Here is a 17083-nt window from a genome sequence, read left to right as displayed (position 1 = left end):
GGGGATGGACAGGCCACAACGCCACAGGTACAGGGTCTTCCATGGTGCTGGTACATGGGTACCCATTTAGAAAGGGCAGCAGATAATCTTCCCACCGTGCTGCAAACAGCAAATGACCTAAGGAGGATATAGTTTCTTAGATCCATCAGCTATTTGGATCAGAAAAAGACAAGGTGAACGTTGGAGCTTGTGTGAAGACCTTGTGTGTCTCCCCTCTAATTTCAGAACACTCTCTCCAGGTTCTGAGATAGCTGTGTTAGTACATAAGGAGAAGCCTTTCTACTCAAGGGTGGCCATATATAAAGGATATTTTCAAAAAAGGGATGACTTCCCGTGTCTCTCCTTCTGGCTCTCTCTGAACCCCAGCAGTAGTGGCAACTCTTCTTCCCTGCGTCACCTCTTCTCTTGCCTCTGGGATTCAAAGTCCATTGCGGGCAGGGTCTCACTGGTGGCCATAGACACTTGCAGTTGGATGGACTTTGGGAAATGTTTGTTGATTAACTGATGAGCGACTGGATAGTGGGGCCTGAGGGCTGAAGAGGAAAGGCCACGCTTGGTGGGGAAAGGCCACGGTGTACCTGGCTCTCCATGGAGCCTGTGTATGGGGCACTTCACCTTTCCTCTTCTGGAAAAACCCATCCTGGAAACAAGGGCCCCTTTACTTCCGAGGGGCCAGGTCTCCTAAGACCTTGTCCAGTCTCCTCCCCGGGAAAGAGAAGAGTCGGGTACTTCTGAAGCAAGGACTGGGACCGAAGAGGGGCTCCCTTCCCTGCGATGTGCAGGTAGAGACCTGCCTCCAAGCTTCCTCTTCGCAACCCGGCCAGGTCATGCGGGTTGGGCACCTGGCCGGGCACTTTGAGGGCCCTCTCGGTCGCGCGCGCGCGCGGTCCGGCTCGGGAACGGTCCCCGGGCTCGGCCGGCGGTGGCCGCCGCCCCCTCCGCCCCGGGGGCCGGGCCGGGCTCCGGGGAGGCGGGGACTCGCCCAGTGGCAGCAGCGTCCGGGCGGGCGGCGGGCGCGGGGCGTCTTCCTGCAGGCGGCGCCGGGGCGAGCCGAGCGCTGCAGTCACCGGCCTTGGGACGCGGGGGGCCCGGGCGCTCGGGGGACCGCGTCCGAGGCTTGGGGCGCGCTGCGCAGCCGTCGGTCGCCGCTGCCCGCGCTCGTGTGTCGCTGCAATCGCCGCGGCCGCCGCCGGTTACGCCAGCCCCGCCGCCGCCCGCTCCGATTCTGCGCACAGGCGGCCCCCAAGCCTGTCATTCTGCAAAAACACAGTTTACTCAACACGCCGCACACACTCGCGCGCACACAGACACACACACACACACACACACATAGACACACAGACACAGACACGCGCGCGCGCGCACACACACACACACACACATACACACACGCACGCACACACGCGCTCACGCGCGCGCGTAGTCCGGGCCCCCCGCGCGCACACGCACGGGAGCGCGCGAGCGAGCAAGACGCGCACACCCGGCGAGCCAAGTTCCGCAGCCTGGCATGGCTTCTGGGGACCTTTACGAGGTACGGGGACGCCGGGGCGCGGGCGGCGCCGGGGAACCGGGCCGGGCCAAGCCGGGTGCGAGCGGAGTCCTGAGCCCTCGGGTGGCGGCGCCGGGGATCTGAGGGCGGCGGGGGGACTCGAGGGTGTCGGCGGACCCGAGGGTGTCGGCGGGGACCGGAGGGTGGCGGGGGCCCGGCGCGCCTCCCGCCGCCGCCTCCCGCGGCGCCCGCTCCTTCTTTCTCTTTCTCTCGCGCACACACTCTCTTACTCCATCTACTTTGCGGCCTTGGAGAGGGGAAGGAGGAAGCCGGGCGGAGCCGGGGCGGAGGGAGGGAAGGTAGCGGTCCCAGGGAGGTGCTTGCTCAGCCTCGACGAGCCGCCCCCAAGTGTGCAGAAAAGTACAGGTAAAAAAAGAAAGGAAAAAAAAAAAGGAAAAAAAAAAGTCGCCGCCGGACGTGCGAGGGAATGCGGGGGGCCTCGCTGCGGACGGCCCAATTTAGGGGTGCCGAGCCCCCGGGGGTGCGCGGGTCTGAACTGGGTGGGGAAGAGAAGGTGGGTGATTGCAGGGGAGCCAGGCTCCAGGGGAGGGGAATGCAAAGGAGAGGAGTGCTGGGGCGTAGTGAGGGGGTGCTCAAGGGACACTACTCTTGCCTCCACAGGGGCCACTGAGTGCCTGCCCCCTCCCCCCACCTGCTGCCTAATACCCCCCTTCTCTGGGCTCTGGAGCTCTCCTTGCAGGGTCTTGGAGGCGGCCTCTGCTGTTATGCTTCTCAGGATGAAAGGGGAGCTGCAGAGGGACCCCCCAGGTGGAACGTGGAAGTTGTATGTGGGTGGTCAGACTTGTCAGGGGACATGGGTGTGAATCCTGTTCCCAGCACTCGCTAGCACACTCAGGGGCTAATACTTGTCTCCAAGGCCACACAGGTAGTAGTAGGCACTGGATATTTTGAAATCGGTTCAAAATGTTGAAAGAAGACATCCATCTGTCATCTTCTGAACAATAGAGAAATACCCATGGTCTCTGGGGAGAGAGGGCTTAGCTAGCTTTGGGACCACAACTGTTCTTGCGTGCGATTTGGACCATTGGACAAACAAGAATCCACCACCAATCCCAAGGGAGGATGCCCTTAGAAGGTGTTCCTTCTCAAGAGAAGGTTCTGAATAAAGACGCCAAAGGGATTGGCCACCCTCTACCAGGAGGCCTGTAGATACTGAAAGAAACCAGTGTTAAGGGTCACTTTGGGCCTCCCACCCCACCCTCCGGTGTGAATCCTTCACAGTGGTTGTCTTTCTTCAGGCTGTCGTCTAAATTTCCATACAGTCCTAGAACAGGTTGGGTTAACCTTTTGGGTAAGAGACTGCAGTGGTGATCCGCTGTTAGCTTGGTCCCTGGGCTCTCCGAGAAGCCCAAGCTTCCCAGATGGTAGATTTGCTGGCTGGTGTGAGAGTAGAAGACAGGCCAGTAGGCATCTTGGCTCCCTGTGTATCCAGAGCCTTTGGGATGATGTTTCTGGGCTCGGTGAGGCCCAGTGATGGATTGCTGGTCATCAGGCTCAGGTGGGACCCATGTAAAAAAATAAGTTGGCCTCTCTTTTACCCCATGGCCTTCCTTATACTTGATGATAGAGAAGCCAGGGTTGGGTAGAAACCTGATGAGACATTGACAGATGGGGCCGGTGAGCCATCCAAAGAGCCATTGGCCCTCTTCAAGATGGTGGGGCAGTTTCGGAAACCAAAAGTCAAACCCCAGCGGAATGCAAGCGTTTGACCAAACTCCCCGAACTATCACCAGCACTACCCGAACACCGGCAGAAAGTGGATGCCCTTTAGGGGAATAAAAACTGACCTTGTTGGGGTCATGGAATTTTCTCATGCGACGGTGAGTTGTCTTAGAGCTGCTGACTTTGCCTGGGTCACAAGTGGTCTTGTGAAGACAGGAAGTGGACGTCACGGGAGACATAAGTGCTTCCCATTTGGAGTCTGAAGCTTGCGAACCTTCTGGGGGATAATTTCTTGTTTAATGTCCATCTGAAAGTGCCGTTCTTAACCTTGCTAATTATAGTCCCCAGATGAGTCTGTGAGGACGGGAGTTTCCACAGTGGCCTTGAACCATCTCGGCAACTCAGGAGTGCTTATTGTAGTCCAATAAGCAGGACAATAATAACAATTACTTGTGTGGTGGTAGGTAATTGTATTCGATATAAAATGGTTTTCCCGTGGCTGATTATTTGTGCAGCCATTACTAGAAGGGCTAAATTGCATTATGAGACTATAACCAATGTCAAGGCTTTTACTGCCTGTGCCTCCATTGCATCACATAGACTGAGGGATTTAATTGTTTGTTCAAATTTAACTTAGAAGCAAGAAGTGCCAAGTGTGCCTCAGTAATATGTCTCTAGCTGTAAAGTTGTATACATTAGAAATAGCCTGTTGATTAAGAAAAATAATTTGGGAATATTTAGTGTAGGTCCCAACCTTAAAGGAAGTAAAAACAATACCTTATCCTATGTGCTGGTATTTTCTTAATTAAATATTATACTTATGTGTATGTAAAATGTCTTATCATAACTTTTAATCAATAAACCATATTTTAAGTGGGCTAGGAGTGATGATCTTTGTAATACAGAGTTCATCTGGGTGCCTGCTGACATTACCTTTGACATTTTAGGGTGAGGATGATGTTTGGATTGTAGAGATTGACCTTCTCTTGGGTGATTTTAGAGACCTCAGTTATGAAGAGTAAGCCTTCCTCCAGAGAGATCTGTTAAGGGGTTGTGTGCTGGTTTTAAAGACAGCAGAAAGTGAGTTCTGTTTATGTGATGATGCTCTTCAGTCTTGGTGAGGAAACCTGGAGCAAGAGAAGATGCTTCGCTCTGTTTTATTTCTCTGATACCAGAGCACTCACCCTCTTCTGGTGCATTCTAGCTATCGTGTACATGAAGGTTGTTTCCAATTTTGATTGATGTCTTAGAGCACTGGTTCTCAACCTTCCTAGTCCTGCAACCCTTTAATATAATTCCTCATGTTGTGGTGACCTCCAACCATAAAATTATTGTCATTGGTACTTTGTAACTGTGGATTTATCTCAGCAACACAAACAAAACTAAAATGTGGTGTTGTCGCCGAGAGATCAGGAGCTGGGGACGAAAAGTGACAGAAGAATGCCAACGATCTCCCAATGTGTTCTCTGTTTTCTGTTTTTACTGCACTCAGTTTTCTGCCTACTTACAAGAGTCATGAGTATGAGGAAATGAATTTGTGAGGAGTTAGGGAGCAAGAAAAAGACAAGATAATTGGTTTCCTCGAGTCATAGATGATGTGTTCTTGATCTCCAACCACCTTGGCAAATGATTGACTCCACCAGAGCTAGAAAATTCTAATATCTTCTAGATCCAGATTTATAGTGTAAAGATGGGGTGGGCATGAGTGCTTCTGCATAGGGAGCATTGTGGGAAAAGACGAACTAAAAATCTTCTCCATCTGACGGTGTTCAGTGACACTTGTCATACCTAGCAATGAGACAAGACACACACACACACACACACACAGACAAACACACACATCTGTGAGCGAGGAAAGATACACTTCCAGATTACACAATCCATCATTGTGAGAAAAGCTAGTGTAGGACCTCAAAGCAGGAACCGCAGGGCAGGAACTAAAGCAGAGACGGAGGAATGCTGCTTATTGACTTGCTCCCTATGACTTGATCAGCATTAGTTTTCTTTCTTATTTCGTGCAGTTACTAACCATAAAAGCTATGAGTTATAAAAATGATATCTCTTCCAACATGATAGTGTTTTCTTATTTAAATATTATAACAGACTGTACATAAAATAACCTAATCTTTAACCAATAAACCGTATTTTGCATGGACTAGGAGTAATGACAACCCAAGACTATTATCTGTTCATGGGTGGAACAGCCCACATTGGGCTTGGCCCTCCCACATCAAGAAAATACCTCACAGGCATGCGCACAAGCCAGTCTGATTTAGGCAGTCCTTCAATTGAAATTCCCTTTTCCCAGGTGTCTTTAGTTTCTGCTGAGACTGCTGAAATCGACACAGCACACACCAGGAGCAGGGTGGCTCAGTTCTTTCTCTAGAAGTGTGTCTGGGTGCCTTTAAGAGAAGCCAACTATCTTCCCCTGAAAGGGTGAACTGCATTTAAACCTCCACCATGTGGTTTTCCTTGCTGTTGAGTGATGGTTTACACCTCTTACCGTTGATTAGTTGAATGAAGGACATGAAGGACAAAATGTTCAAAAATGTTCAAAGAGGACGCCTTTTTAGTGTGTGTGCATTGGCTGAGATGATGCTTATTGTGCCGGACTCTGTTGATGCTTCCTAAAGCTCTGTCTTCAAAAAAATGGCTGTATCTTTTTTTGGGTGAAGGGAGGTGTGACATATATTTCTCTTTCCTTGTGTCCTAGCTATATGTGTACAATTTTATGTGTGTTTGTATAGTGTATGTAATGTTTTTTTATTTCAAATAAAAACTACTGAATACTTCCCCTTTGTTAAAAGACATTGCATATGAACCCTACAGTAGTCTTGAGAACAGGTCTCTGCCTTGTGGTAGGATGTGTGCAACCTGTGTTATACAAAGTCACACAATAGAAGTATCAGAACTTGCAGAAGGAGACAACACTGGAGCAGATCATGGAAAATGTATGCAACTTTGCGCCCATAACATTGATTAAGCTCCAGATAAATCTAATAGGAATATATTGGCTGGTGGGTCCCTCATTAAGTCCAGTGTTCTGGTAGAACAAACAACCCCTTGGTTCTCTGTAGATTGCCCAGAGCATTCATTTATAATAAACACGATTTCTGATAAAGTTAAGTCTGGTCCATTGCTCTATTCATTCACCCAAGTGGAGACCAATGTTTTCAGAGCCTCTTCATGGCTTCTTCCAGCTTCACTATACAACACAGCATGGTGGTGGTGCCACTGTATGAGCTAGCACTCGTCTGTGACTGAGCATATTTCCCACTTTATGCTAATGTTTCCATCCATTGTTGAGTTTCTTTCCTTGTGAGAGTGGTTGCCCACGAGTGCTGCAAGTATTAATATTAATAAGTTGAAAAAACCTACACAACTTTTTGTGATGCTGATGTCATTCACCTAATTAATTAATCCCATCTAGGGACCTTCTTGTCAAAGATAGGAATTCTTAAATCTCTACACACATGTCTTTCAAGGATGATATACCAGTTGAGTTGGAATCTTGGGATCATAGTACAGTAGTACATAGTCCAGTGAATGTGGACTAGGTATTTGATACTCCAGTGGAGATCCATTGGCTCATTTTTAAGCAGATTTTTATGTTATTCTTTACTGCATAAGGTGATTTCTTCAAGACCTCAAGCTGTCCTTGAAGGGAGATAAAAAGGACTCTTGTAGCCTGACCAAATTTTAAAAACAGCTCAGGCTGGGTGATTATAGAAAGGCTTAATATTAGAGACATGTGATTAGATTTAACACCTCTCTTGGACAGTGGAAGGGGTCTAGGTTGGCTGAATTTGTAGCACCATCCTTCATTTATTTTTTCATATTTATAAACCAATAAATGTATGCCTAGAACTAGGGAAATGATGGTGGTGTCCTCTAAAAACCTGTGGTCTTTTGGGAAATAGTCAGTGTTGAAAGTATTCTATGGGGAAGATGAGCCATTCAGGATTTGATGTTGAGGGATATATGTGATTCAGGCTGTGGAAATGAGAGGTTTCCCAGAGGAGACTCAGCTAGGAAATGGATGTGGACAGATCTTCAAGACCTAAATTATTACCCTATCAGGACTTTTAATGAAAGATCAATTTTCTCCTGAATGTATTACATTTTTGGTAACCAATCTCTAATATGGGGCATCTATATTGTTTCTGTTTGTAAGATATTATGTACTTCTATTTTGAATGTCCAAAAACATCATTCTTTATATGTATAGAACTATTTATGTATAGATTATGACAAGTGATAGTTTGAAGAATGTGAATATTTTTACTACTCTTGATTCTTGTGTTGGTTTGAAAGAAAATGGCCCCAAAGGGAGTGACACTATTAGGAGGTGTAGCCTTGTGGAATAGGAGGTCTTTTTGGAGGAAGTGTGTGGCTGTGGAGGTGGACTTTGAGGCCTCATATATGCTCAAGACACCACCCAGTCAGGCAGTTCACTTCCTGTTGCCTGCAATATGTAGAACTCTCAGTTACCTCTCCAGCACCATGTCTGCCTGTGAGTTGTCATGTCCCACCATGATGATAATGGACTGAACCTCTGAACTATAAGCCACTCCAATGAAATGCTTTCCTTTACAAGAGTTGCTGTGGTCATGGTGTCTCTTCACAGCAATAGGAACCCTATGTAAGACAAATCATAACCTGAGATTTCCCTTCCAAAATGGACAGTTGATTAAATTAGAGGAAGAACAGAAGCAGGTTGACCGGCCAACAATGTTGCATTCTGCTTTAATAACTGGAAGGCCATGGTGGCTGAATGGGAGTGATGATGAGAATGGAGAGAAATGGGCAAGTTTGGAAGATTTTAAAGGGATTGGCACAGTTTGGTTTATCAGTCAAGTTTATATGCTGCAGGCATAATATACAATATACAGTAACAGCCTAGCTTTAACACGATGCATTCTTTTGTCTGAAGGAAAGCTTGGGATTCAGGTTTAGTGTGCTACTCTGTGAAGGTCTCAAGGTGTCAGGTTCCTTTTGTCTCTATCTCATTATCCTCAGCTGTGGCTTCTGTCCCCAAGGCCACTTCACGCTCCACCCTAGCCTTAGAGTGCTAGCCATTTTTTTCAGAAGAGGGGAAAAAAGAAAGATGGAGGGCTGAAAGGAATCACCTCCCCATAAACAATTGGATTCTGCTGTCATCTTATTGGCTTGACTATGTAGCTGCAAAGGAAGCTGTGTAGAAAGCACGGCTTTCGGTGACAGTCTCCCTTGCCCTGCCAAAATAAACTATTTACCAGTGCATAGCGTAAAGAAAAGCAGGCACTGGGGGTAATGCCTAGGTTTCTGTTAGTCCATTGGGTTCACACTGGAACTTGGGGAGAAGTTCTGTTTGAAGGAAGTACAGAGGCAATAGAAAGGGCAGTGAGTCAGGGCGTGGGAAACACCCAAGTGTAGGCGCCCATAGCGGCAGGTATGCAAACTCAGAGCTCAGGAGTAGTATCTGGTATGGAGATAGATTGAATAGTAGTAAATGTACAGAGACCGAGTGCCATTAGTACGCAGATTCTAGTTAAAGACCAAAGAACAATGTGTAAGCCTGAGTTCCAGCTCCTTGGTGGGGAAAGTGGGCGTTTTAGAGAAGCGAAGAGAGTGGCTTGCCTAGCAAGAGTCATGAAGAGCAGCGAAAGACAAGGGGCCTTGCTGTTGTGGAAATCAATGGAAGATTGAATTGAGAGAGGGGGGAGAGATCGAGAGAGAGAGAAGCAAGCTTGTCGTGTCCTTGAATTGAGCAACCAATAAGGCAACTGTGGGATGCAGTTGTCCTATTGAGTGTGATGGGGGTTGAGAAGGGCCTGATTGCAGTTGATGCAAGGTGGGGAATATGGATGTAGAGGCATCTTCCACAGGCAACTCCTAAGAATCTGGCGTGTTGTGAAGGACAGAGTGATGTCTGCATGACCTGGGAGGAAGGACCAGCCATCTCCATCCCTCTAGTTCCACACCTGCTTTGAATGTTTTGCATAGCCAATGATCGTGGTGTTAGCGTCTACTGATCCCTTATATTCTTACATATGAGTTGTGAACCCCCTGATGTTGTACATGATATCTTCTGTAATTTAAAAAAGATATTATTTGTGTATATGTATGTGTGAGTGTACGTGTGCATGTAATCACACATATGAGTACATGTGCCCACCGAGGCCAGAAGGGTGTGCTGGCGTCCCTGGAGTTGGGGATACAGGCTGTTCTGAGCTTCCTGATGTAGGTGCTGGGAGCCAAACTCAGGTCCCCTGAAGGAAAAGCGAGTGCTCCTCACCACTGAGAAACCTTTCCAGTTTCCTCTTCAGTAATTTTAACAGCAGAAAAGTAGAACACACATGATATAGTCACCCAGAGCCTTTCTCATAAGTAAAATTGGCTCAAGGAAAAGGCCAAAGTCAAGGACTTGGAGATGAAGCTCTTCACTGAGTGCTTTACCTCAACAACATTTGTCTGAGAGAAGTAGCTGAATAGCTAATCCTGTTGACAAATGTATGTGATGCTCTGATCTGGAATAGTCTTCTTGTACACTCTGAAGATGTATCTTTGCCAGGGCACCTTCTGATTGTTTTTAATAAAGGGCTGAATTGTAGTACAAATTGTAATTTATCTTAATAATAAAAACCCAGAGCCAGATAATCAGGGTTGATGCTGGAAGATCAGAGAAGTAAAGGAGCAGCCACTAGAGAGTCTTTCTTTCTTTCTTTCTTTCTTTCTTTCTTTCTTTCTTTCTTTCTTTCTTTCTTTCTTTCTTTCTCTCTTTCTCTCTTTCTCTCTTTCTCTCTTTCTCTCTTTCTCTCTTTCTCTCTTTCTCTCTCTCTTCCTCTCTTCCTCTCTTCCTCTCTTCCTCTCTTTCTTTCTTACCTCTGATGAATCCTCAGACTAGAAAGGGGCAAGATCCTGAATCCTCAGACTGAATGGTCTGAGCTCTGGTCTCCTCCCACCTTGTATTCCTCTCTCTGCTCAGCCATATCCCTTCCTGTCTCCACCTCCGTAGTGCTGGGATTAAAGGCATGTGACTCCCAAGTACTGAGATTAAAGGTGTGAGCTACCACTGCCTGTCTCTGTTTCTCTTTTAGACTGGATTAATTTCACATACCCTAGGGTGGCCTTGAACTCACAGAGATCTGTCTGCCTCTGCCTCCTGAGTGCTGGGATTAAAGGTGTGTACCATTACTGTCTATACTTTATGGCTAACTAGTGTCTAGCTCTACACTTTGATCTTCAGACAAGCTTTATTTTTTATATCACAAACAAAATATTGAGACACCAAATGGCTAATAGCTAGGCAGGAAGGTGGGACTTCCAGGCAGAGAGAGAGAGGTGGGGGGAATGAATCTAGGCATGGGAGAGATACCAGAGGACAGAGAAGAAACAGGAGGTACAAGATGGAAGAGAGATAAAAAGACACAAGGCAAAATGTAAGTTAATATAAAGGGGACAATTTAAGTTATAAGAGCTAGTGACACATATGTAAGCTATAGGCCAAGCTTTCATAATTAATAATAAGTCTCTGTTTTTTTTTTCGAACTGCAGCCCAAAGAAAAATCCATCTACAATGCTCCATTTTAGGTGATAGCTTGCTTGTCTGGCTTAAGTTCTCAGTTTTTGGGCCAAATACCAATATAGGTTTTGCATTTTAGATCTTTTCGTGGATATGGCTAAAAGTTTCTAACCAGCCTACTTTAAGGGAAGTTATTGCAGCCGAAGCTGATAGACTTGAATCAGTCAGTGGACATGCCTAAGCACTGTAACAGTCTTCTAGAAGAAGTGGAAATCCTACCTCTGACCATCAGTTTAAACTGTGTCCTAGAGTTCTAGTTTCCTTTCCGGATGACCTTCTGTTCCATGGACTGTTTTGTATTTGTCTCACTAGCTCTACACTGGGCAAGCCAGTTCCTTTCAATAACCTCCTTGGTGTGTGCCCAAGTGGCTCTGCTTCTCCTCACTCTGCCACCTGATAACAGTGGGCAGCTAGATGAGCCTATTCACCTCTGATCCTTGGTGACCACCATTATAAATGGAGATAGGTCACTTAGAATTTTGATAATGCTCCTTCTGTTTGAGTAGATTGCTTTGTAGATGGAAGTTCTTGTCCCACTTGGTCTGGCAGCCATTCAGTCCCAAAGAAACACACAGAGGCTTGTATTAATGATGAACTGTTTGGCCTCTTAGCTCAGGCTGATTAATAACTAGCTCTTACAACTTAAATTAACCCATAATTCTTATCTATGTTTAGTTATGTGGCTTGGTACCTTTTTTCAGTAAGACATTTCATCTTGCTTCCTCTGTGTCTGAGTGCTGACTGTGTCTCTCTGCCCTTCTCCTCCTCAGAATTCTCTTAGTCTGATTGCCCTGCCTATACTTTCTGCCTGACTACTGGCCAATCATCAATTTATTAAACCAATGCGAGTCACAAACCTTTACAGCGTACAAAAACATTATCTCACAGCAGTCTCCATTTCTTCTTTTCAAAACAAGACCCTGAATCTAATCTCCTTTGTTTAGCTTTTTTTCTGACTATTGTCCGTAGCAACTAGTGACCAACACACTAAACAAAGATAAACATCCAAAATCTACTTTTTGGAAATGTGGGTGTGATTTTCTAGGCTGATTGAGAGTGCTTGTAATCTAATGGGGACCCAAATAAAATTTAGGATCATAGCCAAGTCCTGTCTGGAATATTCTGTGAGGCTAGATCATCTCACCCAGCAGTCTTGAAGCTGTTCTGGATGGTAGAACTCAGAGGAAACTGAAACAGAGGTGCTCTGAAACATTGGATCATCTGGGCTATCTGCTCCTATCGGAGCCTTTTCCTTGATAAAACCTTATTCTTCTTAACCCAGAATGAATCCACAACCTCTCATTTCCTATGAAAACAAAAGCAAAGCCTCTTCTCCAAAGTAATATACCTTTTGACTTAAATTTGAAGTCAAGGCATTTAAAAAATATATAGGTTGGTAATCCAGCAACCTATATTTCTTTGATTATAAAAAGACATTTACAATCAAATGTCTTTTAGCAGTTGTTGCTCTTTTCTCAGCATTCAAACAGTTCAAAGACAACACAATAACATGCAGCATGCAGACTCTCTGTGTATTTTCCATCTCTACATGGTGTTTTTTTTTAAACTCTATTTCTTTTATATTTAGTTTTTAATTTTTGGTTTATTGAGACAGGGTTTCTCTGTGTATCTTTGGCTGTCCTGGAACCCACTCTGTAGACCAAGCTGGCCTCAACCTCATATAGATCTATCTGCCTGCCATTGCTTTTTAAGTGCTGGAATTAAAGGCAAGTGTCACTACACCCAACTACTCTATTTTTTTTATAAAGGACTTCCTCTATCCCTTTTTTTCTCTTCTAAGCCTACATATATTTTTAAAGACACTGTGAACTATTTAGAGTTTTTTTTTCCTGGAGTCTATCTTTACTGTATATCTCTATCTTTTCCTGACCACACTAGTCTTTAATCTGCTAAGCAATATGGCTAGAATTAAATCTGTGCTTTTGGTGACTAGTTCCACCCCATTCTTTAGCTTTTAAGAGTCTAGCTTCATGGTGGAGATACTGGTAGGAGCCACATTTATTGTCACAACTCTGTGGAGTTTCTAGTTCCATGCCACTATTAAGAAGCTTGATGCCGGCTGCTCATAAACAACAAATAAGTGTTTGGTGGCAGGGTCTCTTAAAAGAGCTGTGAGGTTTTTGCCTTTGATGGTGAGTCTGCTTGTCATCAACAAACAGAGCCTACTGAAGCTGCACTTGACTCTGTTCATGTCTGTCTAGAATTTTGTTTTTACAGCTTTCTTAGGCTTTATGTGGAAATTCTTGACCTCTTAGCTCAGGCTGATTATTAACTAACTCTTACAACTTAACCCATATTTCTTTTCTATGTTTAGTCATGTGGCTTGATTCCTTCTCTCAGTAAAGCATTTCATCTTGCTTTCTCCATGTCTAGGTGGTGATTGTGTCTCTCTGCCCTCCCTCTTCCCAGAATTTTCTTAGTCTGATTGCCCCACCTATACTTCCTGCTTTGCTACTTGCCAATAAGCATTTTATTAAACCAGTGTGAGTCACAAATCTTTACAGTGTACAAAAGCATTATCCCACAGCAAAATGCCTTGTTCAGTGTGTGTGTGTGTGTGTGTGTGTGTGTATGTGTGTGTGTGTGTGTGTGTGTGTGTGTGTGTATGTGTGTGTGTGTATTCCACGACAGCCATGAGGTACTGCACTTCAGTACAGGTAGGTGTCTTGGGTCTGAGAATCAGAGATGCTTGAGTCAGTCTCTGTCCTGAGAAGTTGTTGAAGGTGGAGATTGTCCAGTAGTTCTTTTCACCCTTGTCCACATGATCTTGTTTCTTGAGCTTACTGTCAGCCTCCTACATTGTCCCATTTTCCTTAACCAGTGAGTGGATGTCTGTATCTCTAGTGGTTACCACTCCAGTGAAAAGCCCATCTATTATCCACTCCTGTGTAGAGCAACAGGCTCCTGAGAAGCCTTGTCATTTCATGACCAGTGTCTCTTCTAAATGGGCCCATTTTGACTTCAGTTTCCACACCTAAACTAGAATCTCTGTGTCAATTCATCCTCAGGGAACTATCATCTTGGGCACTAAAGGGGGCACATCTATGGGACTGAGGCTCTGGACATTCATGGCCCTACCAGGAATTCCCCTACTGAGGAGCCACCACCCCATTCTTAGATTCTTCATCAGGAAATTCTTCTCTTTGATTTTGGTTTCCTTGTCCTTTAGCCTAGTGCTTTAAAATCTGCCTCAGGGGTTTTAATAACATGCTATAGAAATTGTGCAAATTGTAGAGTTGGATTTAATTTAAGAATAGTCATTGAGGGCTGGAGAGATGGCTCAGTGGTTAAGAGCTCTGGATGAGAACTCAGGTAGGATTTCCAGCGTCCTCATTGTGCCTCACAACCAAAATGTAGCTTCAGTTTTGGGGGATCTGCTGCCCTCTTCTGACCCTCATCGTACCAAATATGCCTGTGTCACATAGACATAAATGTAGGCAAAATACCAATACATATAGAAAATTGTTACTGTTGAGTAATCCACCAGCTAAATAGTATATTAGCTATGTGCCTATAACTATGCAGGGAACAGATTCTGTAGCCATGAGTATCTTTTAAATTCTTTTTTGGAATGAGTAATTAAAATTTCAATGTCCAATTTAAGCATTATTAGCATTTTTGAGAGCTTGTATTTTTAGGTGGAGTTTTCCTGTGCCACTCTTGAATAACCACACAGAGTCTTAATATTAATTGTAAGTGCTTGGTCAATAGTTCCAGCTTATTACTAGCTAACTCTTAGATTTTAAATTAACCCATTTCTATTAATTTTTGTGTTGCCACGTGACTCATAATTTTACCTATCCTTCAGCATGTCTTCTTCCCTCTGAGTCTCTTGGAAAGTCCTCTGATTCTTTCCTTCTTCACCCCAGCATTCTGCCTTTGTCAGACTGTCTCACCCAATGTCTCCCTGCGTAACTATCAGCCCATCAGCTTTTTATTGATAATGAGAGCAATACATATTTACAGTATACAAAATGATTATTTCATAGCATTCCCCCCCTTTTTTTATCTAATTAAAAAGGAAGGTTTAACCTTAACATAGTAAAATTATATACAACAAAAACAGCAAGAAAGAATCATAGTCACAATATCCAGTCTATTTGCACTTGGCAAAGTATGAGAAAATACTCCATTATCTATCCTATTTTTGTGAGTCCAAAGTTTTATACATAATTTGTTTCCTATCGTAATTACGGAAAGCTATAACTATTTAGTCTTTAACTTCATCAAATATCCCAGAAGGATGAAATGTTACCTAACGACAGGGACATCTTGCTTTCTGGACAGTCACCCAGAGTTCCTCTGTAATGTTGGAACATCCAACTCTGGCCTAGCATATCTGACAGGCTTCCCTGTGAAGCAGGGGATTTTGAAGTACCGTCTTACCTTGTCTTGGCAAAGATTTGCAGTTGCCTTTCTTGCATCCTGCTCATCCAGTTGGGACAGTATCTGTCAGCAATTGAGGCAAGGGCAATTTCTTTGTCTACATGTCTAAGAAAACAAACTCCATGCAGAGTTTTTTTTATATACCCATCATCTTCTTTGAAGTAGATTGGTGCTGCAATTGGAGCAAATGTAGTTCACTGTCATGAAAAGCCATAGGTTATTAAGCATATTAAATGCCATATGAGATTATGGAATTATGGGGGCCAATTACATTCAAATTACCACATTTCACTACCTGACCCATATAAACTTGTAAAAATACCATAATGAAAAATGCCCAACTTCAAGTCTCTATCATCTGTCACAGTCTTAACAATGTTTACAAGTCCAAAGTCTTTTCTGACACACACGAAAATCTCTTAACTGTAATCATTTGTAAAAAACAAAAATCAAACTTGAAAATCAGGTCATATACTTCCAACATAATGGCTCAGGATATTCATTACCGTTCCAAAATGCAGGGAAGGGGGCATAATGAGCAAATGCTAGACCAAAGCAAGAGTGCATACCAAATGGGCAAACTCCAAACTCTGCAACTTCATGTCTTATGTCAAAATGCTCTCCACATATCCAAGTCTATTCAGCTCTGTTGAGTGCAACACACTTCTTTCTCTTGGATGGGTTCCAGTCCCTGTTAGCAACTCTTTTCAGCAAGCATCCCATGACTCTTGCCATCTTTAACATCTTGGGTAATTACAAAATTCCAGCTTTCCAGTTTCTGGGGTCCACTCCTGATCTTCTGGACTCCTCCAAAGGCTCAGGTCACTTCTGTAGCTCTCCCCTCAGCAGTACACAGAGCTTGTCTTCTGGGCTCTGGCTGGCATCACTCCACCACTCCTGCTGTTCTTTGTGGTCATCCCATGGTACTGGCATCTCCAAAACATTGGCGTCTTCTCCCACAACTGAGCTGCACTTTCACCACTAGCCTCCTACAGGCTCTCCTCATGGTGCCAAGCCTCAACATTTTGCATGACTACTTTAGTTCTGGGCCTTCAACTGCCACTGAGGCTGCACCTTTACCAATGAATGACCTTTTCTGGCTTCTCCCAGTGCCAGACCTCAGCTGCTCTCCAGGACCCCTTCATGCCATCAAAACCAGTATCACCTGGGTGGCGCTTACACATTACCAAGTCTGGCTGCCAGTATGAGGTACAACCTTGGCCACCTCTGAAGTACAGCTTCTCTGTGCTCTCAGGAAACACTTCCCAGAAGATTTCACCTCAGTGATTCTGGTCTCTTCATAATCGTGGCTAATTTCTTAGGTCTAGCTGACCAGCATTAAGTATTCCAGCAAGCAAAAAACTTTTTCTTAGTAGTTATGTTATCTTGTTAATCATAGCCAGTTCTTCAGCCCCATCTAATCAGAACCACAGGATTTTAACTCCTTTCTTCTGTCCTTAACTCTAAATTCATAACCATGTGGCCAAACTGCCAAGTTCTGCTGCTTGCTGTGGCTGGAACATGGCCCCCTTGTTTAATTACATCTCCACCAGCTTTCTGTCTTTCACTGCCTAAGCTTGGCTGTCCTGACACTTGCTCTGTAGACCAGGCTGGCTTCAAACTCAGAGATCTACCAGCTTCTGCCTATGGAATGTCAGGATTAAAGATGTGTGCCACTTTCACCTGAGGTCACCCCTCCTTTATTCTATTTCTTAATCCATTTATTTCCTTGAACAAAGGATTTAGCTCCATTTCATTTTTCTGGTGCTATTTTTCTCCTCATATGTGTTTTCCTTTCTCAACTTGCTCCTTTTATTATATATCTTAATTAGAGTTGCCACTAATATCCACACGGCAAGAGTCTATACTAGGTTGTTTTG

General features: G+C 44.6%; 1 protein-coding gene across 1 annotated transcript in view; it reads left to right on the top strand.

Annotated features, from left to right (window-relative positions):
- Nucleotides 1-1043: 1043 nt before the first annotated feature.
- Nucleotides 1044-17083, top strand: part of Cdyl2 (chromodomain Y like 2) — a 176610-nt gene continuing 160570 nt past the window's right edge. The window contains exon 1 of the mRNA XM_087900447.1: nt 1044-1531. Coding sequence (XP_087756573.1) covers nt 1508-1531 — 24 coding nt within the window. The 5' untranslated portion in view covers nt 1044-1507. The remainder of the gene's footprint in view (nt 1532-17083) is intronic.

Source organism: Myodes glareolus, chromosome 22 (genome assembly GCF_982192425.1).
Source record: "Myodes glareolus chromosome 22, mMyoGla1.1, whole genome shotgun sequence".
NCBI classification, from domain to species: domain Eukaryota; kingdom Metazoa; phylum Chordata; class Mammalia; order Rodentia; family Cricetidae; genus Myodes; species Myodes glareolus.
Note: the sequence above shows the minus strand (reverse complement) of the source record. Positions and strands in the feature narration are given on the sequence as shown.